General features: G+C 30.9%; 2 protein-coding genes and 1 long non-coding RNA gene across 3 annotated transcripts in view; all 3 read left to right on the forward strand.

Moving 5' to 3' along the window:
* Nucleotides 1-541, forward strand: part of LOC126735247 (uncharacterized) — a 28,625-nt gene extending 28,084 nt beyond the window's left edge. The window contains exon 4 of the mRNA XM_050439196.1: nucleotides 446-541. Coding sequence (XP_050295153.1) covers nucleotides 446-541 — 96 coding nt within the window. The remainder of the gene's footprint in view (nucleotides 1-445) is intronic.
* A 5,807-nt stretch (nucleotides 542-6,348) lies between these two features.
* LOC126735316 (uncharacterized) lies at nucleotides 6,349-7,337 on the forward strand. Its single transcript, XR_007660368.1, has 3 exons — nucleotides 6,349-6,771; nucleotides 6,823-6,952; nucleotides 7,007-7,337. It is a non-coding gene; the product is annotated as an uncharacterized LOC126735316 (long non-coding RNA).
* A 1,067-nt stretch (nucleotides 7,338-8,404) lies between these two features.
* The window catches only part of LOC126735560 (zinc finger protein 395), a 176,779-nt gene continuing 157,945 nt past the window's right edge, over nucleotides 8,405-27,238 (forward strand). Inside the window, exon 1 of the mRNA XM_050439594.1 lies at nucleotides 8,405-9,049. Within this exon, the coding sequence (XP_050295551.1) occupies nucleotides 8,660-9,049 (390 nt within the window). The 5' untranslated portion in view covers nucleotides 8,405-8,659. The remainder of the gene's footprint in view (nucleotides 9,050-27,238) is intronic.

Genomic DNA, 27,238 nt, shown 5'->3' on the forward strand with positions numbered 1-27,238 from the left:
TCAAACAGTAAGATAGTTCAGTTGTATGCTGAACCAAAATTTGATAGGGTTTCAAGGTAGAGGGCATAAGATATGCGGTTATCTCCGTATAATAATCAAGGGGGAACCAGCAGGGACGATTTCAGAATGGATGCAAGATGCTCTGAACACGACATGTAAATAAATGGTGCACTTTGGAGCTACATCTATAAACCCAGCGAAGAAGGCGTTGGACCGTTTATCAGGGAAAAGGTGATAAACGCCTCTAGTCTTTGGAAAAGCGGCATCGAGATCGTTCCCAGGGAGCGGGTTAAATATCTGAGTCTCTTCTTGGATAGAGATTTTATCTAGGAACTACACCTCGAATAAGTACTGGAAAAGATCACAAGGAACCTACTTGGTAGATGGCATCTGAGCCCCAAAATGACCTATTGTTTTTATAACCAGATAATGCCATATTGTATAGGGCTCTGTTTTGGTGGAGGAGAACCGAGCAGAAAACAACCATATCGAGACTGAGCAGGCTATAGAGACTCAACAAACTCCCAGTGCTGCAGCATAGAGGCTGTTTTAAACCTAGTCGCTAATACCGCTCAATATACCTTTAAGTTATACAAGAGGAGGCAACTATAAGAGCGCATCTACATGAAAGGAAATCTTAAGGCAGGCAACCTTACTGGACATCTGTCAATTCTAAGGGGAATCTGGAATATACTTGATATGTCTTTGGCGAACGAATATATTATTAAGTAAACTGTTTCGAAAAAGAAATACAAATCTATTTACTTCACAAGGGAAGAATGGTGTGTAAACTCAAGGTAGTTACGGGATATCTCGCAAATGTGTTGCATGGATTGCTGCTTCAAGGAATTGGGGCACGTCAATAAAATATTTATTGAATTAATAAAATACAGTTTATATTTGTTGTATTTAAGCATAATTGTTGTGCCATAGTACAGCACCCTTATTTGAAAAGTATTCAGCTACTTCATCTCGTATATTTGAAAATGTTAATCTTGTTCTACGCAAAATTCTTCGATTGCGGTCTGCTACGTAACAGGAGAACAGCCATTACTATGGGTGAAGCTTTTTTTGGTTCCGTTAGTGAAGGTTTTGGTAATACCCTTAACACTTCCCAAACGATTCCGAAAATATTTTCGGCCAATCTGCGTGCTCTACAATGCCGGTAGTTAAAGATTTTTTATTTTAATCCTTAAGCATAGTAACCAGGATAAACTTTCATTAAATTTTCATCCATATCAAGGTCTCATCTCCGATGGAAAAAATGGTACCTATTTTTCTCTCCTATTTAGATTGATGCGCACTGACGTATACTGTCAGATATTCTACCTTGGCAACTTATATCCATATACATGAAATTATAATTGGCATCAACTAAAGTAAAGAGAACAATGCTAAAATCTTTGTAAATGATATCGTCGCTTCCACTTTGTATAAAACATTGTAAAGTGATATTTTCCATCAATGGCTTCCACACAGTGCGAAAAGTTTCGTGTCAGAATTCCTTTATCACTTCCATCCAATTTTCTTGAAATCTCTACTAGGTTTAGACTAAGGTTTAGGCATATTAAATATTGGATGTAAAAGTGAGAGAGTTTTAAAGTTGGTAACAGATTTTTTAAAATAACTTCAGTTGTAAAATGGATTAAACGCTATATAGTTTAAACACAGTAGGAATACCTATTTTGAGTAAAATGCGGATTTTTACTGGCACACAGTATAACATTGTTTCTTAGAGCTGTAAAAATCAACAAGTGACAACGAAAAATCATCAAAAAAGATGAGATTGATTGCCTGAAAACACCATCGGAAGAAAATTGCGAAAACGGGATAAACTTTTAAAGAGAGCTACACAGTGCTCTGTTCCACTAAACAGTTTCGAAAAAATTACTAAGCCCCCATCGGCCACTATGCACCACTCTCCACCAGCATCCATCGAAGGCGTACATCTCAAAGAAAAAAAACGAACTCCGCCAGCCGATAAACAGCTCAAAGCCTTGAAAATTCTGGTTAAGTAATAAACTTATGCCACTACATTACTCTCTGGTTTCGTACAACTTTGACATCCAACGCGGTGATTTTCGCTTCCTTTTCTCTGTCAATAGAGAATAATAGATACAAATATAAGCTGCTGCTTTCTGCTGTGGTGTAGTCATGATGGCTCAAGAAGAATTAACTAGCTACAGCAGGAAGCGGTCTTGTCTCTTTCATGATATACTCGTTCGCCCAATTAATACGACACGCAACGCCAAGAAAAACCTACACTTGCACAACGTATCATATCAAAATAAAACGAAACGGTGATACAACACGTTGGTACATTACGTATCCACGCGACAAGTGGCAACTTGCCTTAAGACTGGACAGGAAAAGCTGGTAGAGGCGCTCACGGGCTACTGTACCTGCAACGGCCACCTATACAGAATGGGCTTATCCGACACAGATATCTGCAGATTCTACGGTGAAGATGTGGAGTCGATAGAACACTTGATTGCAAATTGTGGAGCACTAGACTATAGTAGATACAGAATTCTACACATAAATAAGCTGAGTGAAAAGAATCTGCTTACTCTCCTACTAAAGGAACTGATCTTGCCAACGTATTAAATAGATAGGAACAGCGGAAGCACAATAGATCAACAATGATCGCAGTGTAAAAGGCCACCATGAGCCAAAGGCTATTGCACTTCATTACATTACATTACATTATTTTTCTAAAGAATTTAATATTCCTGTAGACGTGAACTGTCATTTCATAGTTATCATCAATAATATGTTGTTCTGAGATAAAGATTCAAAAATTAAGGTAAAAAATTGGCAAAGGGATCATTATGATCAAATTGTATATTTCTCTCTCTCTTTTTTCCTCTTGGTGGAGCTTATGGCTTAGCTCGATTTATGTGACTGCTTTCACCATATGTCAACAAGAATTGATATGAATTCCAACAATTGATGCAAGAATGTTTGGACACTTTCATATTTTATTATAAAGTAAATGACTGACAATATTAATTTTGTCCATGTAAAACCATTTATTGAGCCCATTGTAAAACTAGCTACAAAAGAGAGGCAACATCGATATCGACGCCGGCTCGCCGGTTCGAAGGGACTGCGCATAGCGGCCCGGACACAGCTGATGATAACAACAAAAGTCATGTGACGCGTTAAACCGGTACGCTATTGGTGGATAGCGCGTTGACCTACATCTGGCTCCTGCCGGCTCGAAGGACCAAGGAGCCGAGAAAAGGTCATACAATGGGTCATACGAAGACATAAGATGCTTATTTTTGAAATCAATGTTTATCTTTTGGTGTGTAAGTTGGAAAGAAATAAAAAGACATGATTGTACTTCTTATTTACAGTAAATGCTTGAACGAGTCAAGTAGTAAATATAAAGTGAAAAAAATTTGGATTTTTTATAATAAAGTCTTTGTTTTAAGTTCCATTGTTTTAGAAAATTTAGGCAGTAGGTTATTTGAAGATATCGAATTTTGTACTTATTTACTTTGTAATTGATTTACTTTTAGAAATGAGAGTTTTTTCTAGTATTTCAAAAGTAAACCTCATAACATATGCCAAAGGAATTTATCAATGGTATCAAAAAAACTAGGTCTTGAGATTAGTTACTAGAATAGTAATAAAGTTTCAATTTTAAAATTAAAAGTAATTTACCTAAAAAGCTTAAAAGATGAGAACATTCTTTGCATTTTTGGGTTTCAAGAACTATCATAAAGAATAAAACTTTCATGTTGAATAAATAGTAAATTCTTGCAGTGAAGTTATAAAATGATGTCCCAATCATACACAGTCTCCCTCCACTTACAAATAGAATTAGGTACTAATACCCTCTATGGTTCGAACATAAAGACCCCTATAAATAACCCTTTGACATTTGCTGAGAGCGTCAAGATTCTAGGTTTAATTATTGATTTTTCTTTAAGATTCCAAGGACATATTAATGCTGTCTTGCAGAGGTGCTATTTGCGTATGCGTTTGCTCTATGCTAACAAACATATTTTAAATTTTAATACAAGAAAAAAACTCTCAGTATCGTTAGTGTTATCCATTTTAAATTACCGTTTTATCGTTTACTATCCTTGTCTTGATAAAACAACCCAGCAGAAACTGCAACTTGTACAAAATACGTGTTGTTGATTTGTGTGTAATTTAAGAAAACTTGATCATGTGTCCACATATATCTATCATTGTAGTGGCTTAAAATGTCATTTCTTTTTAAGTTTCATTTTCTTTCATTTATACATCTGCTCTATAAAAACCAAAAGCCAAAATATCTGTTAGAGAAATTAATTCCAAGAAATGCGATTTATGATAGAGATATAAGACATAAGACTCTGATATTGCCACACCATAGCACAGCTCTTTTCTCATGTAGTTATACTTATATTGCCGTAACAATTTATAATCGATTTAGACCTCATTTTTTTAATTCCAATATCTGGCTTTAAAAATGATTATAAAACTTTGTTCTTGGAGGAACAATTGCACAATTACTTTTTTGTTCTTTTGCGGATTTACAGATTTATTTATGTGTTCTTTGGTTAATTTTTATATTACTATTACTGCTTGTTTGTCAAAACATTTGTAATTATTATTATTAGGGTTAAGAGATAAAAGTAACTTTAGCTAATCTTTGCTTTTTTGAGCAAATGTAATGTAATGTGCATTTGATACCAAATAAAGACATATTTGTTTATTATTTTATTAATATAACGTCATTTTACGGATACGCATGTCTCTAGTGGATGGGATAAAATTAACGGATAGGCTTGACAGCCTCACGTTTCCGTAGTGTCCTTGGTTTAACTTACGATTCAGCAAGAATGTCAAATGGAACACTGAGAAAAACAGGTTAGCTACATATGTTAGTCGCTATTACTATAAAATTTGTTGCTTTAATTTTTATGTCTCTATTGTGCCAGCTATTTTAAATTAGTTGGACCTTGCAAGCTACTGCAACTAACTTTATCAGCTCCAAAAACGACTATTTTTGTAATAACGTATCTTACTTCTAATTTAGTTGTGGAACCGATTCTTCATGATTTTCCAAGAACGTTCAATAAAAAACAACCAAAACATTACTAAAAATTTAGTTGTGACAACCTGGTTCAAACAACTAATGTTTGTTAGTTCATCCTTCGGAAGCTTTCGGACGCAAGATTTTAGGAAATAATATTATTGCACGCAACGCCTCGACCCCGAAGTTTACCGAATCTTCAGTTTGTTGGATCACTTTCATGACAATCATTACATCATTAGTCTCTAATGCTATTTGGTGTGGTGCTTTGTCACCCCATATGATCTCGTATTCTGTGCATATACATTTACTCTTCGTTTTTAGTGAATATAAGAAATGACGTCACAACTGAAATGGACAATAATAGTTACAAAGTCAAGCATTTCATTTTTTAAATATTGTTTATGTAAGGTGACTGGCGACTGGCATCTCAACCCTCAAAAATAACTTCTGACCACATTTTTGACATAGTGTTCAAAATTTTCTGTACTTAATAATATAATATAGCTATATAATATTTTATTAGAATGATAGTAGGTACCTATAATGATTTAGCACAACAACATTAAATAAAATACAAGTATTAACTTAAAATAATTTTTATTATACGTTCAACTTTTTTTTAATATTGCTATAATGTTTTTAGTTTATATTTAATAAACATAATATACATATTTTTCCTAAAAAAAGCCTTTTTGCTTTATTGTTAGCTGAAGGCATAAATGATGACAGTTTTGATTTTCTTGATAAGGGAACAATCAAGCAATTCCAAAAGCAGGACCACGCCCTAATTTTAAAAATAAATTTCAAAAGAACCTAGGGGAAAAACAACTATGCTTTCGTAAGTTCCTAACGAGATAATATGTAGTTTTATACATTATTATTGTAAGCATTTTTTTTTAGAATAATGAAACCATATCAACTGCGTCAACAGACACTATAGATGATGTTAGCTTTTTGAAAGATAATAGTATAGAATCATTGTCAACGTCTTCTCAGCCTATGTGTTTCCAAACAGTAAGTAGCTCAAACAATTTATTTAAGAGACCTATGGTAGTCTGGAACCGACACAAGATCAAACAAAACTTATAAAGATTGATTATTTAGATAGTCCATTTCTAGAGGTATATTAATCATAACGTCTATAGATGAATTTAAATTAAATACTTTTATATAAATTATATCATACAAAGTGCTGAGTTTTAATTTTTGATTTAAGGGACTAGCGACTCTTTTTAAAAAAACAACTGAAGGGAGAATTGTCTGGAGAAACAAAGAAAAACTGACTAACAATCAACGTCAAAAGTTGACAAACATATGCATTTTTGAATTGATAAATGGAAAAAACTTAAATAGTGCAAAGCTTTTAAAGACGGCGCAAGAAATTCCAAAAGTATTTCCTCTTGAGAGTCCGGACGTGTATATGATTCATCACCAAAACGGAGGTCCTAAAGGAAAATTATCGCACAGATATTATAACATAAGAAAAGCCATTAAACTGGCTGATGGCCATAAAAGTCCAGGAGACAAAGAAAATTCAGTAACCGAAAATTTCAATTTTAATTCAAACGAGTCCTCGAAATATTTGGATTTCTTTCGTAATCTTTCGTAAAAATCTTAGAAGCCCGCAGAAAGGATCAACAGGAAGAATCCGAAAAAATTTGTATAGAAATAAAAACATTGTTGAAGTTTTTGATAATTTTCCGTGCTTGAAATTTACTACTGGAACGCAACTGGTAACTGATTTACAAATTTATTTATAAATTCTTCTGTTATTTTTTTTACAGCTGAAAATTGATTTTAACCTTCAATATGGCGATAAAATTGATATAATTTATACAACTTTTCCCAAAGTAAGAAATGCCATACTAGAGGAATGTAAGGAAAGGCAGATTAAATTGGACACAATTTATGAAGGTAAAAATTATGATGTTAGTATGCTTTATATTTCATAGAATGAAAATTTTATAGATCCTAATCTCCTGGGTATCATTTCCCTAGTTTATCTGTTTCCACCTATTACTCTAAGAAAAACTAGAAAAAGAGGAAATTGGAGGCCCACAAGAGGTGAAATCCTAAGCAGTTTCTTTATGCAGGTGGAAGTATGTATTTTTTAAAATTTAGTTTATGTGTAAAAATATGTAGGATCTTTAGTTAAAAAGGCATTTTTGTGTATCTAATTTTCGAATAAATGTTTTTTCATAATCATTTTATTCCAGTACTTTTTCATCTATTTTTTTATGTATAATAATTAATACTTTTTGTTATGGTATGATTGTAAAAATATAGTATTTTGGTTTAAGAGGAGTCTAAACTAAGTAAGCAAAATGTCTTCAAACGTGTGCGTAGATTTTATGCCCTGTATGATATGGACGAAAGACCTTCACAAATTTGTGGACTTAAGTCTGTTCTGAAGTGCATAAAATATTGACAAAGGCTTAAAGACATTTTGCTTGTCTCGTAATTTGCACTGGACTTCAACGAAGATTATTAGTTGGCACTACTATAAGATTATAATTTGTCACAAACAAAATAATTGATTATCATAACAAAAACTATTTTTTTGACTAAAATTGTTTTATTAGAACAAAAACAGTTCGTTATCATGACACAAATTTATTGGTTATTGTGATCAAAATTATTGGTCGTCATACAAAAGTTATTAGTTGTGATAACAAAAATTATTGGTTGCTGATGCGAGGAATAAAATTAAAACAAACCAGAAATGTTAGTTGTGAAAACTGAGTTTATTAGTTTCACTGAAGAAGAACTACGGTTTGTGTAACTACTTTTTGCTTTATGATACCTAAATATTTGGGTCTATTAACAACAAACTTAAAATTTTTAATAAAATTTGTGGGTACTGCAACAATGTAAAAATTTTGTTAGCTAAACCATAGAGGATGTTCTAAAAAAGCTACCAGAGTTTTAGTTGCCGTAACAATAGAAACGTCCTGTTCCTCGTAGTATTTTATACCTGCTCTTATAACTAATTTGTTGACCTGTTCTCTATGCTACCCACACTTTCGAGCTACTATTACTAAGTTTTTAGTTATGGCAGCTTTTTTTTTCAGTGAGGGTTCTCTAAAAATTGGCAAGAAATAACGACTGAAAAACCAAAAGTCCCATGGATTTTTTAAAATTTCAAATACTAGATTATATAATTTCTACTGCTTCTTCTTTTTCTAAGGTATTAAAACTAAATTTTGCTAGTAATAGTACACGCTCCCGCACCACTGTAAGCAGTAGCAACTACAGCTAAACAAAGACAAAAGATACCAACGCGCCTCGCTCACCGATCAGCTGTTATGGCATCGTGTGCCGGCCGGCCATTTATTCGTGATCTCGTGATCAGTTGTTGTTCAGCCGTTGAATTGGCGCGTTGATAACGACCCGTTCTCCGCTCTTTACTATGTGCATAATCTACGATAACAAATTCATAGAATTATTGATATTGGATGTGTCTATAGAGTGCTTCAGCGATCAAGAATCCCTAAGAAACCTATTGGTCAGAAGGCTATATTTTACGGACCACGTGTTGTGAAAAAAACTGTGTTTATCTCCATATTAAAAAAAAAAACATTAGTAGTGCTTTGTTAAGTGTATTTAAGGATAATCGTCACGATGTCAACAGGGAAACGGATTGCGAAACGGTCCATTATCGGAACCCGCGTGTGCGCTCCAGGAGAAGACGGGAAATTCTACTCCGGAGTGATTCAAGCGGTCAAAACACCGGCGAGCGTCGACAATAATACAAACTGCATCAATTTAACGCCGAACACGAGATATACGGTACGGTTTGATTCCAGACAGGGTACCTTAGGTCGTACCACCGCCGAGTTTTTTGAATGCGACCTTATTGGACCCGGGTTCAGGTCGGTTTTAGGGGTGGAACTCGTACCGCAACAAAAATGTTTCGTTACTTTTAACGGACGCGAGGTATGCGGGGAAGTTATTAAACATAACATTGAGACTGATGAGGTTATTATTAAAATCCATCCGACTGGTACTGAGGTACGTATTTTTATTTTAGTCACTTTATTTAGATTTTAGATGGTTGAAGTACATCATTATTGCTGTCACAGGCCACATTTATAAATCTGCTAAAATAACCGGCTGAATGTTTAAGACATTTTGTTTCCATTTTAAATAAATATGCAAAAAATATAAAAAAAAACAAAAGTATTAGATTCTTATTAATATAAATTTAAATCTGCTTTGTCAATTTTACTTTTTTTCTAAATTATTTTAATAAATAAATTAATAAAGAAATAAGAATAAATGAATAAATGAAAAAAGTCTAGCCTAGCGCTAATCAACTTAACCTCTCATTACATAAACAAAAATATATACCAAATTACATAGAGAGCAGTTATAGAAAGAAGATAATAGAAAACCCGTGAAATCCATGATTCTGTTTTGAGTTGAAAAATAAGCAATGACATAAAACTAAAAAAGAAATTAAAAAATTTACACATTTTCCCTTTAAATTATAAGGAGATCATCTGTAACGTGAGAAAATGCGACCTTGATTTTACTTCAAAACCAGCAATGGACATGCGCTTAAATGAATTTGGAATATACACCGAAACAGCACTAAAAAGAAAACATTTGTGAAATAAGGCAGAATGAAAACGAGGAACCGATAATTTACTTATACATCTTAGATTAACGTCGTGCGCATCTCTTCGAAAACTTAATTTTTCATGAAGGTAAGCAGGGGAGGATATACCGAGCAATCGAAGCACAAAAACGGCCAACTGATGAAGATAAAGACTCTCTACACGCAACCATCTAAGTTTACACATTTTTGCTGAAACTGTCATATTTCCTTAAGTTAAAAAGGAATCTACAGCACTGATTTTGAAGCTTCTGCAAACAATACAGGATAACTTTATCTAAACAAGGAACATAAACAATGTTCATACTAGGACTCGCATAACTTCTTGCCTACTTTGTAGTTAATGATACTTCTATTAACGTACAATGATTTGAGCGCAAAATAGTTTAATTTAATTACGTCAGAAACGTGCATTTTGAATCTCTCTTGAAGTCCTCCTCGAAAGTCACACCAAGATTCTTAATATTATTAACTATTTTTAACTGCGATCCCCCCACAAAAAGATTATCCAGGACAATTTTAGTTATTTCCGTTACGTTCATATTTTTTGAAAGATATATAAGATATACATACTGCAAAAACAGAATAACGGTATGTCCCGTTAAAAATCGGGAATTCGAGAACGTTAAAAATTGTGAGATCTGGTAGCTAAAACTGATTTTCATAATTTGTAAACATAATGATAATTGTGAATATCAGCAGCCAACAGGGAAAGTCAGGATTGTGCACAACAGCAATACTTACAGTTTTAAAATACTATGTTATAAAACTTCTAAAATATTCTTCTAATATTTATTTTATAAACGAAAAACAGACTTTAAAATAATATGATTTTTCTTTAAAAATTATGGAAATATACAATTCTTAGAATGTAATTATTTTTTAAGAAAGGAAAAAAATAGATTCTTGATTTATTCAAACATAGATATATGTTGCACTTCATACATCTAATTCTTAAGCGTCTTAAACATCCATGAATCCTGCAAGTGCGAGGATCTTTTAGATCGTCATTTACCGGCCAGTATTTAAATGCATCAAATTGTTTGTTTTTACATAATAATGGTGCAGCATTATTTCTTTTTTTTCCATAAGTTTCAAGTTCTATAAGTTCCCAGTTGTAACCTGAAGTCCAAAAGTTCGAAAGGTTTTTGTTTCCCTCCAGCTAGTTCGTGGTCATTCTTATATTTTTTTCAAAAATTTACTATTCCCGAATCAAATAAAGGTAAGATTACATTCAAAGGCGACTTTTTTGCAGTAAAGACAGATCAATAATTTTCTAGCATTTGGTCGTAAATATCGACTCCCCCCATACTTTGATTGTAAGCCTTTACTACTTTTGAATATTTTATTTCTATCCTTTCTTTTTTGGCACTATCCCATCTCTGTGCAGATTCTTCTGGATGTGATTTATACGATGAACCCATGAACTAAATGGAAAGACAATACATTTATTGTCTTTCCATCTAGTTACGAAAACTTTGTTATTATTGCCAGCAAACTCTTCAGATTTTCCGCGTGTCATACTTTTGTCACTTTTAACTGAACACTTTTAACATCCTTTCAGGCGGTTTGACATAATAGTGCCGGTACCAGCAATATACATATATTTCGGCTAATTTGTGTAAAAGGGGAATAATAATAAAATATCTGTCAAAAAATACAGAGCTTCCTTGAGGTAGTGTTTCGACTAACCGTAAAACAACTGAAGGTCCTAATCCTAAATTTCTGTTCGTTAGCTTAGTTGTCAACCCTTGATAGATTTTCAAATCAAGAACTGTTCAAATTCAAATATCTTTCGAAATACTTCCATGAAGTTAGAATTTCAACTTCAGGGTCTCGCAATTTATCAATAATTGTACCGGGCTTTGATTGAAAGAATCATTTACGCCAATAAAATTTTTGAAAATGTCTACATCCGAACTCTCACTTTTGGACTTCGATATATTCTCTCCATCAGCCTCAATGACCGGATTAGTTTCACTGTCCTGGACATCCTTGTTCAACGGCCAGTCGTCTCCATCAATTTCTACCTCTGGGTCTAGTTCACCAAAAAGGACGTAAATTAAATCTGGATTGGTTTACAATAGCTTTCTGTCAAAGACGTTATTTGAAAAAATTTTGTTTTAAATTAGAGTTTTACATATTAACGCCATTATTTAAATAAAAAGTAATTAATCCATTTCCAAGCCACCTAATACATAAAATTAGTATTTACTAATAGTTGCGAACTGTATGTTCCCGATGCTCACAATTGTACGCTAAGAAGTAAATCCTAACCTCAAAATTTGATAAGACATTTTTTTTGCAAAAATACCTATGGCTTTAGTTCATTTAATATGTTTTCGAGAAACCTATATAATAAAATAAAAAGTTAATACCTAGGTCAACTTATATGAAAGAAAGCAAAAGTTTGGTGCCCAGCGTAAATCCGCCAATTTCAAATTTTAAGCATTTTAACCTGTACATATAAAAATGGAATAATTAGGTTATTACATTTGGAAAACATTGATATGTATAAGTTAATTTTTAATTTGTGTAATTCTCGATTAATCTTATATAAAATGAATAATTTAACTGACTTTTTGTCAATAGCCCAAACAGGATTTATTTCATAATTCCCAGAAGGAAACTAAGTCCTCCTCTTATTTGTTGCGAGGAGAATGCCCTTTTAAATAAGACGTTTTATATTTAAAGTGATAAATTATGCATTCTAACATTGACGAAGTCTATGACGTTTTGTCGATATGTCACCATTTTTCACATAATAACGAGTGAACAACAGCACAACTATATGAAACAAAGATAAAAGTTTGGCGCCCAACGTAAATCGACTAATTTCAAAATTTTAAGCATTTTAGCCTGTATAAAAGTGTATTAATTAGGTTTTCTAAAGTAAAAATTTTTTTTATGTGTTAGATAGTTTTTAATGTATGTATTTCCAAATTGGTCTTGACTGATTGATTGACTATTATAACTGACTTATATCTCACCAATATCTGAAAAATATAATAAATGAACTTACCCGAGGCAAAGGCTACAAGAGTAAAGGCCTAACTTTGGCAATCAACATGGGGTGGTCAAATCTTAATCTTATTAAGGCATAAAATTACTTAAAACAGGTATCATAATATATAAAATATTTCTAATAAAGGACTTTTTCTAAGTGACATTTTAGTTTTTCAAGATGGTAGAAAGTTTTTGAAATTTTTTAACTTTGATCTGTATTAATTGGCGATTTGAAGTCATTAAAGTTTTGTCCATAACCTACCGTATTTATTGAATTTGGTAAATCACCTAAAGAAAAAAATTAAAAGTTTATTGTTGGAAAGTAAATAAACAAGTTATGGTCTTATATATGTTCAAATCTAAAAGTAGTTACAAGAGATTAAAACAAACTTTTTTTGGTATGTCGCGTATCTTGTCTTACTATTTTGTTGCAAGTACCTGCAACAAAATACTTTATGCGTTATTTTCCTACAAAAGTAAAAAGGCTTTAACCTCGCAATATGGTAATTATAGATTACACAAAAACACTACTGGATTTGTACCTTAGGATTAAACAAAGAAGAAATATATTTAATTTATTCACGTAAGCGTCTCTGGGAGATGATTAAAAGTAGAATGGCAAATAATATACGTGTAGAGAATTAATTAAAGCGTTTAAAACTGGTGGTGATATTTATACTTTAAACATTTGAAATTATTAGAAGATTAAAGAAATCTGGATTAAAATAAAAAGAATCATTATAGAGTTAGTGGAACTTTTGGGTCATGCTAAGGCCGTATATGGTACATAATGGGTCTAAAATTACTATTTGTGAAAACTGATCATCACTCACAAAGTTTTTTTTTGGATTTTGCATTTCTGCGCTTAGCTCATACTCATAATATCAATAATTTAATTTATTGATAAAGAGATTTGGGTGAAATTGAGCTGCGGTTCATGTAATTGTGCTAAATTAAGATGTAGGTTTAATGACCGTTTTAGGATCATCCCTATAAGCAAGATTTCCTATATCCAAATTCTTGTAAAAGGGATTAGCTGAGCTGAAAATAAAAAATTAATGTTAAGCTCTGTCAAAAACCCTAAAGGTCTCATCAAAGACTAACAAAAAGCTGATAAACTAAAAGAAAATAAACTTCTAAAGAAATTAGTGACAGTCATAATAAAGTAATTGGCATTTCATGTATAATTTGTAATTTTAAGAACATACTCATAAGTAGCTGTAATGTATGTATATATTAAAACCTAGACTTTAGACCTTAGACCTACCGCAATCCAACCTCGGGTTATACAATTACTCAGAAACTTAATTTGCAAAAAGTTTAGCCCTTCATATGCCTTTACGTATGTAATCATTATTTTTAAATTAATTGAATATTTAGTAACAACTCTCAAGTATATTTATCATAAATTCATATTTTTTGAGTCATTACTAGACCTTTATATCTTCCTAGAAATTCGCTATTATTTCCTTCTCCAGTTTATATTTGTTGCATTAGTACCTGTTTTTTCCAGTAAAGCTATTAATTGGATTTTAACGTTTAATTGATTTATTGAATTAAGGTTAAGTTTAGGTAAATTTATCCTATTTTGACTACAGATCCTTTATAAACCTACCTCAAGGTTATTTAGCAGACACCCTCAAAATGAAAACACAATCATTTTACCTGTTGTACCTTTTATACCGTCCTTGCCCCTTTCTAGTTGACTCTTAGATAAGTCTACCGCGCTTTAACATACGACAATAAAAGAGCCATAAAGGTGGGTTTTGTCTAACTAAAATGCCCTGCTTTATTTAAATAGAACTCTTGATTTTTTTTTTAAATTGCGGTTCCATAGTAAAAAAAACATATTTTATTTTTTTAAGACTGTAGATGTATAAGGTTTGGCGCCCAACCTAAACTAGCTTTCATGGTCTTTTGACTCTCCTAGTCTCACAAATAAGCTTGCAATAATAATAAAGCTATTAATTAACTCCTTCTATATTAATTACCTCTTGATGGTCAGTCTTAACCAAAAGTCTTTTTTTTAAATACTTTTAAGTCCACGCGACCCTAAGGTAGGTCAGATTTCACATGCAAAATAAACAAGCCGGTTGATTAAAATGTGAAACAATGAAGAAAACGTGTCTAATTACGCACAACAGTTTGTATATCACGACTTATCAGGCTTTTGCCAGCAATAAATGATTACATTGAAGGACGTAGTTAAAATTGTTGCGTGAACGGTTATAAGACACAACAACTTTCAATAATATGAATATCATTGTAGCATTTTATTATCTTTTTCGTTAGTTTTATGTATACTTTATTTAAGAATGTTTAAATTACAGCAGTAGTATATAGCAAAAATTGTGTGAAATGATTAGAATATTATAGATTATATTAAATAGTGGCTCATAGAACCAGGACAGAAGGATCATAATAACAGCTATTAAATTAAATATATAAATTGCCCAATATTTTTTTCGTTTTATGCTAAATCTATATATTTCATTAAATGACTACAGTAAATCAAATCAAATCAAATCATTCTCTATAAGGTCTAGTTTGCTCTAGTTAATGAATATGTTAAAAAGAGAAGACGAATAACTCGAAAAGTGTGCAAAGAAATGTGTCTTTGAATTTTTAATTATAGGATCTTTAAAAATCTTAAGGTCCATCCTGTCGAAAGCATTAGAAAAGCCAGTCATAGATTGAATTCACTGGTGGTAAAAGCCTTTAAGAAGAAGTGAGTAAATGCGAGTTTCACTTAAGTAAAACCCATAGACATACTACCAGAGACAAGAAAGTAATTTTTTTGTAGTTATTGTTCTGTCAAAACTTTTTAAAAAATATGTATTGATTACATCTATAGTTATTAAATTTTGACTCTCTAAATACAGAAAACAGTTATATTACTATAAAAATAGTAACAGAGATTTTTATTCTTAACATTGTTTAAGTTATAAAATAACAATTTTACCGTTTTCGCTCGGAAATTTTCCACAATAAATTATGTATTCACATATAATATGAAATGAAAACTGTATTACAGAATGTAATTAATATTACAGTACTTTTGATGTTTACTAATTTTTTAAGTATTATATATAGGGAACATTGCATTGTTTATTTTATATGTGAATTAAAAAATACCAATCTGAGTATTGTTAAATTTCTACCTTGTAAAATATGCATAACTTATTAGTTAATGGTGACATTATTTCTAATAGTTTGGAACGTTAAGTGAGTCAGTGTGAATTTAAGTTAACCCCGTCAGGATAATGGAATAGGATAATGTTATACAACAATCAGCGCCTTTTAAATATCTTCATCAGAAAATTGTCACTGAAGATAACTTAAGTATCGAAACCGCTTTGCTTATCCAATAAAGAACTACTTAAAATACAAAAACCATTGCTTCCTTACTAATTTAATTAAAAAAAATATAAAATATACCATTAAGCATACAACCAAACAAAACTGTATCCTGATAAATTATACTAAAAACCCGGACACGGATATGCGCACAATCACAAAACTAAATATTAGTCGCATAACATCAGCGTCTGATTATAGCGGTTCAACGAAATAACTGGTAAAAACCCTCGATACGGACGGTACAAACTGCATTTGGTCCGCCTGTTACCTAAAATGATTATTTGTGGCTTCATCATCATCGGAGAGGCTTTGACCTATGGCACTTTTAGATTCTGTGGTGATGTCGTGAACAGGAGAGAAAAAAAAACGCGCTTTGACCGATAAAAGACATCTGCATGCTAGACGATGAAAAGAGAAAGAGAGATTTCTCAAGGATTTCCTGAATGGAACCTGTTTGGAGCAGGGAACCATTTCACCAACTGGCGGTGCAACTTATTAATATGTTTTATCTTTTGACCATCGGGAGCTACCGAACATCGCCATTAAGGCACCAGGTGTACCAAAAGCATAGTACAAAATCGCTTTTAAGGCAAAATTATACCGTAATCGAATATCGATGGTATGAAGTATAAAGACGATTATTTTCACGGTTTCATTACGTGTTTATCGTAATTTTTTTTTGTATGTGTAAACACGCCATTATACGGCTAGTTAGGCGGTTAAAAATGGCTTAAGATTTGTTTCTTTTTTTTTATAGATAATTTATACACATGCGATAAGTATGTTTACCAGATTTATATCTTTTAAGCAAGTTAGATTTATGGGCCATGAGAGCTCTATGCCGTTCATTTATTTATATCATTGATTAAAGAAAGAATTAAGACGTCAAATTTGTAATCAAGAGCCTAAAGTACCAACCTCAACTCTGGATGATATAAATACGATAAATCAACCTTTTTTCGTAATTTAACTTAATAAAAATTTACATAATATTGGCGCCCAACATGAGAATCTACTTTTTTCAATTACTTTGGTTCAATGCGTAAAAAATAAGAAACATGTTTTTGCTGACCTTTTACTATTATATCTTCAATATCATCGTAAATTTCTATTAATTTTTTTTTTAAATTATTACTTATATAAATTAAGGTATTTTTCTAATTAATTATTTATAAAAAAATCAATAAAGATTTTTTTGGATTCTTGATACGAGAACTTTTAGTGGTAATTATTTTAATAAAAAATAACTTTTATTTAAATAAAAAATGCGAATGTTCATGGGAGTTACAAAATATGAAAAGCAGACAAGCTTGAATATTTTTATAACATTATTAGAAATAAATAAATATTACGAAAAGATCTGAACTCTATATGTGCAATAAGTGACAATTTAATAGCTAAAAAAGCCTGGCTTGATCATATGAGAACATATTATTTCTTAAAATAGCCTTTAAAAAGTAAAAATCTCCGTTAAGTCCATTAGCCAAAAAGAGCAGGTGAGAGGACGCCAAAGTTCAGCTGATTAAAGTTCGAGCATGCCAAAATGCCATTACAATAGCGTGTAAGGGGTCAATATTAATTATCAGTATAGTTAAGCCAAGAGCGTTTAGAAAAAGAAAATATATGAACATCTGGACCGTGCAGAGCAATAAATAGTAGGTCGAAGTATAAATATAAGAAATGTATAACATGATCTGTGCTTTTGATCAGTTATAAGAATAATTGTCAACAGGTTTTCCATAATTACCGAGTAATACAAAATAACATATAGAAGTTTGCTAATAAAAATTACCAAGACCAAACCTTTAACTCTAACCCTCTATAAAATCCAGTTTAGGTTTAACACCACATATGGACGAGTCTCATAGTATAAAACTGATTTCCAAGATTCTCCGATGATTTTTTATAAAACTCTGTTTAGTTTTTTCAATGACATTGTCCAAAACAAACATCTATCAAGGTAGATACATAAACAACTATCTACAAGGAATCTAAATTTGATTGAACTTCACCTCTTTTACTCTTTCAATATTAAAATTAATAGTATAAGTCTTTAAATGTATATCTAACAGTAAAAGATACTGTAATCTTATCGACTCACTAGCTTTCTATTTCCAATACAAAGAGCTGATGGATTTTTTTTCTTATCGTATTGTTAAATTTTGTTTTGCTGGACTACTATAACCCAGGGGTACCATAAATCACTATTCAAACTTGACCCTTACTAGGTTCATAAAAGTTTATGGTATATTATACGCATTGGCAGTTTTTGTATGCTACTTTTGAGAAAAGTTCGATAAAGGGACGAAAACTAATTGTGCCTTTTCCTAACAGATGATTATCAACATAATAGGTTTCCTTGCTAACTGTTAAAACAACACTTATTTGTATTTATAAAGCATGAAGAAATGAAATTCTTTATCTCTCTTATATCGAGTTATGAAAGACAATTTAGTCTTATTATCAGGTATGAACATCAGTTCTGAGTCAAATAGTAAATACTGATATATATGTGCTATAGATCTAGTGGACGTATATCAAGGAAAAAATATATTGATGAATTAAATTTTGTTTGTCTCGGGCTATTTGTAAACACGTACTTGTTTTCTTTATGAATTAAGCTCATTATGCATGTCTTAATAAAAAGTCTTTAAGATTTAGGCAGATTTTGAAACTTATATTTTATATCTTTAAGTTTGACATAACGGCTTTCTTTCTAATTTATTTTAAGATTGTTTTGTTCTTAATTGGTGAAATTTTATTTTTTCTTAGATGTCTTATTTAAATAAACTTAAATACTAAAAATAATGTTAAACTAACAAAGACTACATTAAAATTATATACACTGTGTTCAAAATTGATGATACATGTATTGAAATTTCAGAAATTGTTAGAGAAACAAAGACGGTTAAATGGAGAAAAATTCAAAAAAAAATATTTACAAATAAATGCTGTTTAGTTTGAAATTTTGTCTTTTAAAGAAACAGAAATTGTATAAATAAATACAGATAAATTTGCAAAAATTCTGTAGTTTCTTTATACGTGAAACATTTTCATAATCTGTAAAAAATTATTTTGGTCAAAATGTTGGTTTTCTAATACAATCATTGGCTTCAAACATCATTAATTTCGTTTCTTACATTTTTAAAGATTCATTATTTTGGCATTTTCAATGAGAAATTAACTCAAGAATCACTAAAAGTTCATGCGGTCTAAACTACAATTTTATTATCTTTGTATTGAGCATAACACATCCTTGGGAAATCAAAAACGAAAAATTTTTTACAGATGTAAAAACTTAATACGGCGTTTATTTAAAAAAATAAAGTTGATAATGCTTTAAAAGCAGAAAATCGTTTTCTGCCTGAAAATTTTGCCTTAAAAGCTTTTTACGTACAAATAAAAAAAATTCACAAATAAAAAAAAATTAAATAAAAATTTAAAATTTTAATGCTTAATTTTTTTTATTTAAAGTTTTTTCTAAAACATCTCAATAATATTAACAAACTACTATAATGTTAAAACACATACGGCATTTATTTGTAAATATAATTCATCTCTTTTTCACACCTTTTAAAATACATGCATCATCCATTTTACACACAGTGATTTTTTTGTTTATTATTTAAGTATTTATTTTGTATTAAAGTTTTTATTTTTATGTAATAAAGATTATACTATTTAGTAATTACGCATCTTTAAAATATTTTTTTATATATGACAAAAGCAGAAATCGCAGTGAAACCCTTGCAGAATTATTGACTTTATCAACGTCTATAAAAACTTAATTTTAGTATTTATTTCTATACTCTATTTCCTTTTTGGTGAGAGCACAGTGCCTCATTATTTATGCAGAAGTAGCATAAATATAGGGTGAGTCTTCCATTTTTCTACATGTAACAAAATGATAAACCAGGCTGTTTTTACCAATTTTAAGTGGACAAGTCCTGTATGGTCTCAAATACAATAGGTTGTAAAATTCGGAACAATGGTTTCGAGTTCATTTTTATGACAAACGGGTTGCCAGTGTCGTCTCGACTATGGATATTGATTTTAATTTTTAAGTTAAATAATTATCTGTTATGAAAAGTTTATAAATAATGTTGGATTTTATCTATTATCTATTAGATAAAGATTTTTAGAAAAAGTATGGTTGGTAGGTATAACCTATATTCATTAAATTAACAAGAAACATTTCTTAAAAGCGGAAAAGCCTCATTATAAAACTATGGCAAATAAAATGAAATATAAAAATTTGATTAATGCCGCAATTTGATTGTTTTTTAAATATTTAAAAAATTGTTGTAAAATTTCATTTTTTTAATACCAACCAATAAAAAATGCAACTCTCCAAACATATCTTGTCATTTATAAGAAAAGTACATAAATATAAGGATCTTTTAATTTATTAACCATATTTACATATATTACAATAAAAATATTTACGAAATATACAAAAAAAAAAATCAATTTATAAATCACATATTTCATTACTCTCATCGCTTTCATCCGAATCAGACATTCTCACTGTTATAACTAAGGGTTCGACAGTTTCTTCTAGAAGATTATCGAGGGTCCACATTTTTTGTTCTTCTTTTATAGCATGATGCACAGCATTGCTCCAGTTTTCTTGGGTAACGTTATCCACTGCTGCTTTCAGAAGTTCTCTCACATCTTTCAATTTAAAGGTTTTATTATTTCTAGCGACAAATCCTTTTACTTGAGCCCAAATTAACTCTAAAGGATTTAATTCACAATGGTGGCAAACGAAGTACAGTTATATTGTGTTGTTTTGCCATTTCGTCAACAATGTGTCTTTTATATTTTGATTTATTTTCTGTAACTATTGTCAGAAGCTCTGCTTTTACCGCGTCATCTCCAAAAGGTATTTCTTTTTCGGTAAGCCAGTTTTTTATTTCCCCTTTTCGCCAGCAGGATGATGGTAATTTTTCTATTAATCTTAAATGGCATTGTCCATAACAATAATTGAATTTTCGGGAATTGACTTGATCATTTTGGAAAAATTATCTTCAAAAACATCAGCGTTCATTTCTTCGTGGTAATCCTTAGTTGACTTCGATTCGAATTCAAACAGACCGCCATTTAAAAACCCTTTATAGCTCCCAATATGTGTAATTATTAATCTGTGGCCCTTACCAGAAGGAGACTTCAAGCCAATCGATAAATCTTCTGAAAAAGCCTGACGGGAGCTCCCAACATCCTGCCAGCACTTGCTCACGGTGTGTCTTTCGTTAAGCCAGGTTTCATCCAAATAATAAATGTTTCTTCCTTCCTTTCGATACTCCTTAATTTGCCTTAAATACTTTCTTCTTCAACAGACTAGTTCTTCTTTATCTATTAAAATAGATTTTCTATTTTGCTTTTGCCAAGAAAAATGTAATTCGTGTAAAATTTTCCATAATTTTTTTCTGCCCATTTCTGGTACATTTTCGTCTTCTTTTATAAGTGCCAAAATTTTGTCGATAGGTGGGATTTCATTCTTAAAATAAAATGAATGTACAGTCCTCCTGATGATATGCTTTGCTGTTTCATCAACTGCTATCGGCTTTCTACCGGCAGTTTTCTTTACACTCTTCTTAGGCAAGTTCTTACGGTTTTCACTTTTTCTGTCACTAAGAAGTCTGTAAATTGTTGCTTTACTTATGCCTGTCATATTGGCACATGTAGAAACTAGATTTCTAATAGTACTTAGAGGCATTTGATGCACAAGTGCATCATGTACGTTTAGTACTATAGTCCTTGCTTTAAAATCTACTTTACATATATATCTAACTTATATACCATAAAATATAACTACCTGTTTGCATTTAAGAATGCACAATTTAGGTACCTATAATACTTATACCTCCATATTTACCTACCTAGACAATATCTACTTATAAGTGTTAAAAAGAACTTGTTCATTAGGTATTTAAGTAATTCAAAGAATTTATGGCTAAAATTGGCCTATTTCTTGCACTATTAAATAAACCCAACAAATGAAAACATTCAGGTCTTAATGTACTTGAAAAGTGGGACGCCAATGGTTTACGACCGTTGTATGGCTATCGACCCTTTTGTGTACTCCTACGGATTAAGAAATGGACTATAGATTATTAGAGTCAGCGGTAACTCTAGTGGGTCTTATATATCCTATTCAAAAAGATATATTTAGTACTTAATGTGATCAGAAAATTAGCGCTGAAATTACACAAATACAAAATAAGATCGAAATCAGTGGAACATACAGATAAGACGTTTTCAAATTTCTGAAAAGCTTTCAAAATTACACCTGGTGCCTAATATATACACTCAATATTTACCTTTTTCTTATTTATTAGTACCTGCAACCAAACATCCCCTATTTCCTAAAAGGATCGTTTAAAAAGTACGTTTATGGTTTTATTATAAGAACATGATTTACTATAAATTAGAATGCCACCACCTCTGCCCCTCAACCGATCTTGACGATAGAACTTATACCCTTGTATATATAGGGTGTTATAACTCTATTTATACATGATTTTTTTCTCCCTTGTATATGATAATTGCAAAAAAAGTTAAGACCAGAAGTGTTTGTTTGAAAATACTTATTTTCTTGACAGTATTGGTAAATGTACAGAGTGTGTCAAGAACAAAATTTTTATTGTCAGGTAAGTTTTTTCAAATGGAACACCCTATATATTTTACCACATTTTTACTATTCATTTAATCCTATAAAAAAATTTATAATATACTATACGTCAAATATTAGAGGTTTTTGAGATAATTGCTTATTATGATGATAGTATTTAATTCTTATTTAAACAGTTGAAAATGATTATAAAACTAGAATAATTAAAAAAAAACTTATAGTAAATGTTCAAACTGCTGACCGTTCTCAGTTTGACAGAGTTCTTTTTATTAGCTCAGTGGTACAGGCACTTCTTATTACTTCATCCGGAATTGCTCAACAAGCGCGTGTAATTTTGTTTTTTTAAATTCCCAAAATTTTGTAGCTCTTCAGTGTAAACTTGTCCCTTTAAATATCCCTACAAGAAAAAATCGAGCGGTGTTAAGTCAGGTGATCGGGCTGGCCAACTGACAAGACCTCAATTTCCGATCCAGTACCTTCCAAATCTATTGGCAAGAAAATACAATTTGCGAGTTATGAGGTGCAGCACCATCTGGTTAAAGCCACAGATTACGTCGTTCTGCTAGAGGAACTTCTTCCAGCAGCGTTAAAATTTAATCAATAATTTAATAATTTAATTAATATTTGACGTATGTACAAAAAAGTGTAAAATGTAATGTAAACGTAAAAGTGTATTATACATTTTTTGTGTAGAATTAAATAAAGAGTAAAAATTTGGTCAAATATATGAGGCGTTCCATTAAAAAAAACTTACTTATTATTAAAAATTATTAATTAAGTTTGGTTACCGCCCTGTGTAATTGAAAATCTTCATTATTTCCGGCTATCCAAGTTTTTGAAAAATAGTTAATATCAACCTTGACTATTATCCTTAAATTTGTCTAATATTCACAGCATAATTAGGTGACTGTTTATTAAATTAGAACGTGCCTCGTCAAATTCATGATCTACCACATCATATTAGAGTAAAGACATATTTTAGACTTTTCAAGCAAGAACCGCTAGCATTACATTTATTTTTTAACCTCATGCTAATTTACCCGAAAACGATATAGGCATATTCTGATATAAGCATTTTCAATGTCTCTGATAGAACCTCTAACATAAATACAAATAAATATATTACTGTTTATATATACATATATACATATTTTCTTTGTAACTAAAAAATAATATATTTGTAACATCATAGTTTTATTTTTGCACCTAGACAACTCAATGTCTGTATGTGCAACACATATAAAATCTAATATTTTAAAAATAATTTTAATTTTTTTTTCAAATTGAAACATAACGTACATGGTTACCTAGACAGAAATTAAGCAATTAATAATTACAAAAACAGAACTTATAGTCTATTATAAGTACCTACACACATACATACATGCATACATAAACATACACTCACACCCGTACATACTCCATATTATTACACAAATCCTCTCTCAAATAATCTATTTTCTTTTTTTTTCTGGTTTACATGTAATTCTTTGACAAATTCCGCAATAAACCACCCAATTTGCCAAATACATTCAAGTTAATAATATGAAACAGACTATCATTATTATTCTTATTAATAATTACAAATATTTCAAGCGCATATTAACGTAACTTACTCCTTAAACTTATGTTCAAGTCAAGGTTTATACCGCAACTTGTCTATTAAACTATTGGTCTATTAAAGATCTCATACGCACGCGCAAACGAGCCTCTTCTATTCAAACAAAAATCTATGTAAGCGACGTCACAGCCACACCGTTTTCATTGACCTACTAACCCAAAGAAAAGTGGCAGCGCGTGCATGCAACCAAGGAATCACAAACATGTCTTAACTAATTACCAATTGGTTGCTACGCCTAAATTAGAAACTAATATACTCAAACGAATAAAATCTTTGTTTACGCATCTGTGCTCATAGGAATGTTTATGTATTGCAGTTGCACATGACCTATTTGTACAATGAGAACCATTTTATTGCAAAACATACGGACTTTCACGTACTAATGCCTTTGCATAATTTAAATAGGCAAATATCGTTGCGGTAGACTGAGAAAATGTTGTTTGTTTAAAGTGGTGTATTATTTGATTAAGCCTATCTACTATAAACTGCCCACTAAAGTTGATTGTTGTTTTTACACATATTTAAATAAACGACTATATTCATGATCTAGTCAAAATTATTGTTTGCAGTAAAAACAACCTTGCGTTTTCTTTGTTCTCGTAATTTACGTATTACAAACAGGTTGTTTTATCGATCACTTTCCCAATGCACGTTGCATGTTCCGCTTTTCCTTTGTCCTCTATCAAATTGAAGCCCGCTTGTTGCCTACGGTAAACTAATCATCCACTTCAAAAAAACTATATACTCGGGAAATATGCAATAAAAGAGAAACAAATTAATATTGTTTAGAACAAAGGCTCGACGCTTCCAAGTAACATATCATATTAAAAGGTGTATTTTTTGATAATCATGTTAATGACCTCATTATCAGAGCAGTATTTAGGTGGTTATTTTTGTGGCAATTATAATGACATTAGACTTATCGGGTAAATAAGTTAATGGCAACGGGCTCAAATGTGGTGTGGGTAAATACCCTTAAAGAATAAGACGGTCTTACTAAAGAAAAAAATTAAAAAAATTATATCAGAAGTTTATTTATGCGAGTAAATAATTAGTTGCGATAATTAATCACTAGAGATAATATTAGTGATATAAATAATGTTTAGCTAAATGGAATTAGTTTAGATTAAAAGTTTATTGCATGGACTTTGTACCTGGATAGAAATGTAGATATAACCAAGTGTCTTTGTTTAATTATGTTATTTTTTTTGACCTTATTATTCCATATTTATAATGACGGTAAAATGCATTACAAAATAGAAAAATTAATAAGATTTAGAAGATAGCAGCAACCTGTCAATGAGAAATTTAGGCGCTATAAAGTTCTTAAAGTTAGTAAAGTAAAGAAAAAAAAAGTAAATCGCTTAAAATTAAATACTTACTAAAATTGATAAAGAAAAAAAATTGGCTTAGGATCCTCTTAATGGATCTGTTAAAGAATGGTCTTAATAATATTAAATTCTGGATATTATCAATAAGAATATTTTTCTGGTTTAGTTGACATGCATCTCTTAAATATTAAAAGGATAAAAAAATATTTCATAACTAGTAGAGTTAAATCACTACTGAGATAATTATTTTATTGCTTTTAAGACAAAAAGTAATTAAAAAAACTAATCGATTTACCAGGTCGATGTGTCTCTAAAATCAATGCTAACATATATGATCGTTTCTGAGTCAACTCCAAGATAGCAAAACCATTTTTAACTACTTTTTGAGAATTTTTAAATACTTGTACAAATAAATATTTTAATTATGGATCAAGGAGCTTTAGAAATCACTGCTGAGATAAATATTTTACCTTATTTTTAAGCAAATAAGGAAACAAAATATCTCTTATGTTGATAATTCTTGAAAGTTAGCGCTGGCTAGATATTTTATAGTTGAGAGTAAAACAAAATAATTTCTCACTGCTTTCGAACCTTTATAATCACCGCAGAGATAAATTATTATCTTTTTTTTTATGAGACCAAAACATTTATTTACTGATTATTGTCAATAAACCTTAAGAATCAATTAATGTTAAAAAAAAATGGTTCTTCGAAGAAATTTAGGAAATATAATTTTGCAATGATTTTTATGAATAAACATTTAAAATCAATGCTGAGATATAAATTAGACGATTTTACTGATTTCCGACCCAACGATTTTTAAAATCACTGTTGAGATTACGTCTTTATCCTAATTAAGCCATTCTAAAAAGCATTTTTTTTACTAAGTTCTAGTTACAGAACCTTTAAAATCATTGCCGAAATAAATATTTTACAAGCTACACAGTCGTGGAAATAACAAAAATAATTTTCCACTTTAATTTATGGTATTAGAATTCTTTTCTTTGTGAGCTTAAGTGTCTTAGAGAAATCTATCACAGGATTATGATCAGATTCCATGTCTGCGCCAGGGGGTACGTTTTCGCATTGATTGAGCTGCGTAATCTCTGATTTACCATGATATAATCAACTTGGTTTCGAACAATATTATCATTATTGTGTGAGGGAGATGTCCACATCTAGAGCCTTCGGGGTGTTGCTTGAACGAAGTATTTTGGATTACAAACTTGTTTGTCTGACAGAACTCTATCATTTCTTTAGCCCAATGCAAAGCTCTCAATTTAGGTGGTAACTTCTTCCTTCCTTGTATAATTTGATATTTCCTTGAGGTCACTTTACCATTCCTCAAGCTCATCCAGTGGCTTATCGCTAGTCAATATCAAATTAATATTTACCGGTTTCCATATAGTTGTACCATGCAGTATGAGCATACATCGATCAGATAATGGTACAAAACCTACAACTAATTAATTAGTTACATCATTAGTATATAAGGCCATTTGTAAGTAGTTTTAATTTAGTTTTAATCTTCTCCCCAAGATGTTATGCATCGTTACCGAAACATGTGTAAAAATCGATCGGTTAGTGGTAAGACTGTCTCGTAATTTGAGTGTCACACCAAAGGTTTCAA

This window comes from Anthonomus grandis, chromosome 4 (genome assembly GCF_022605725.1).
Source record: "Anthonomus grandis grandis chromosome 4, icAntGran1.3, whole genome shotgun sequence".
Lineage (NCBI taxonomy): Eukaryota > Metazoa > Arthropoda > Insecta > Coleoptera > Curculionidae > Anthonomus > Anthonomus grandis.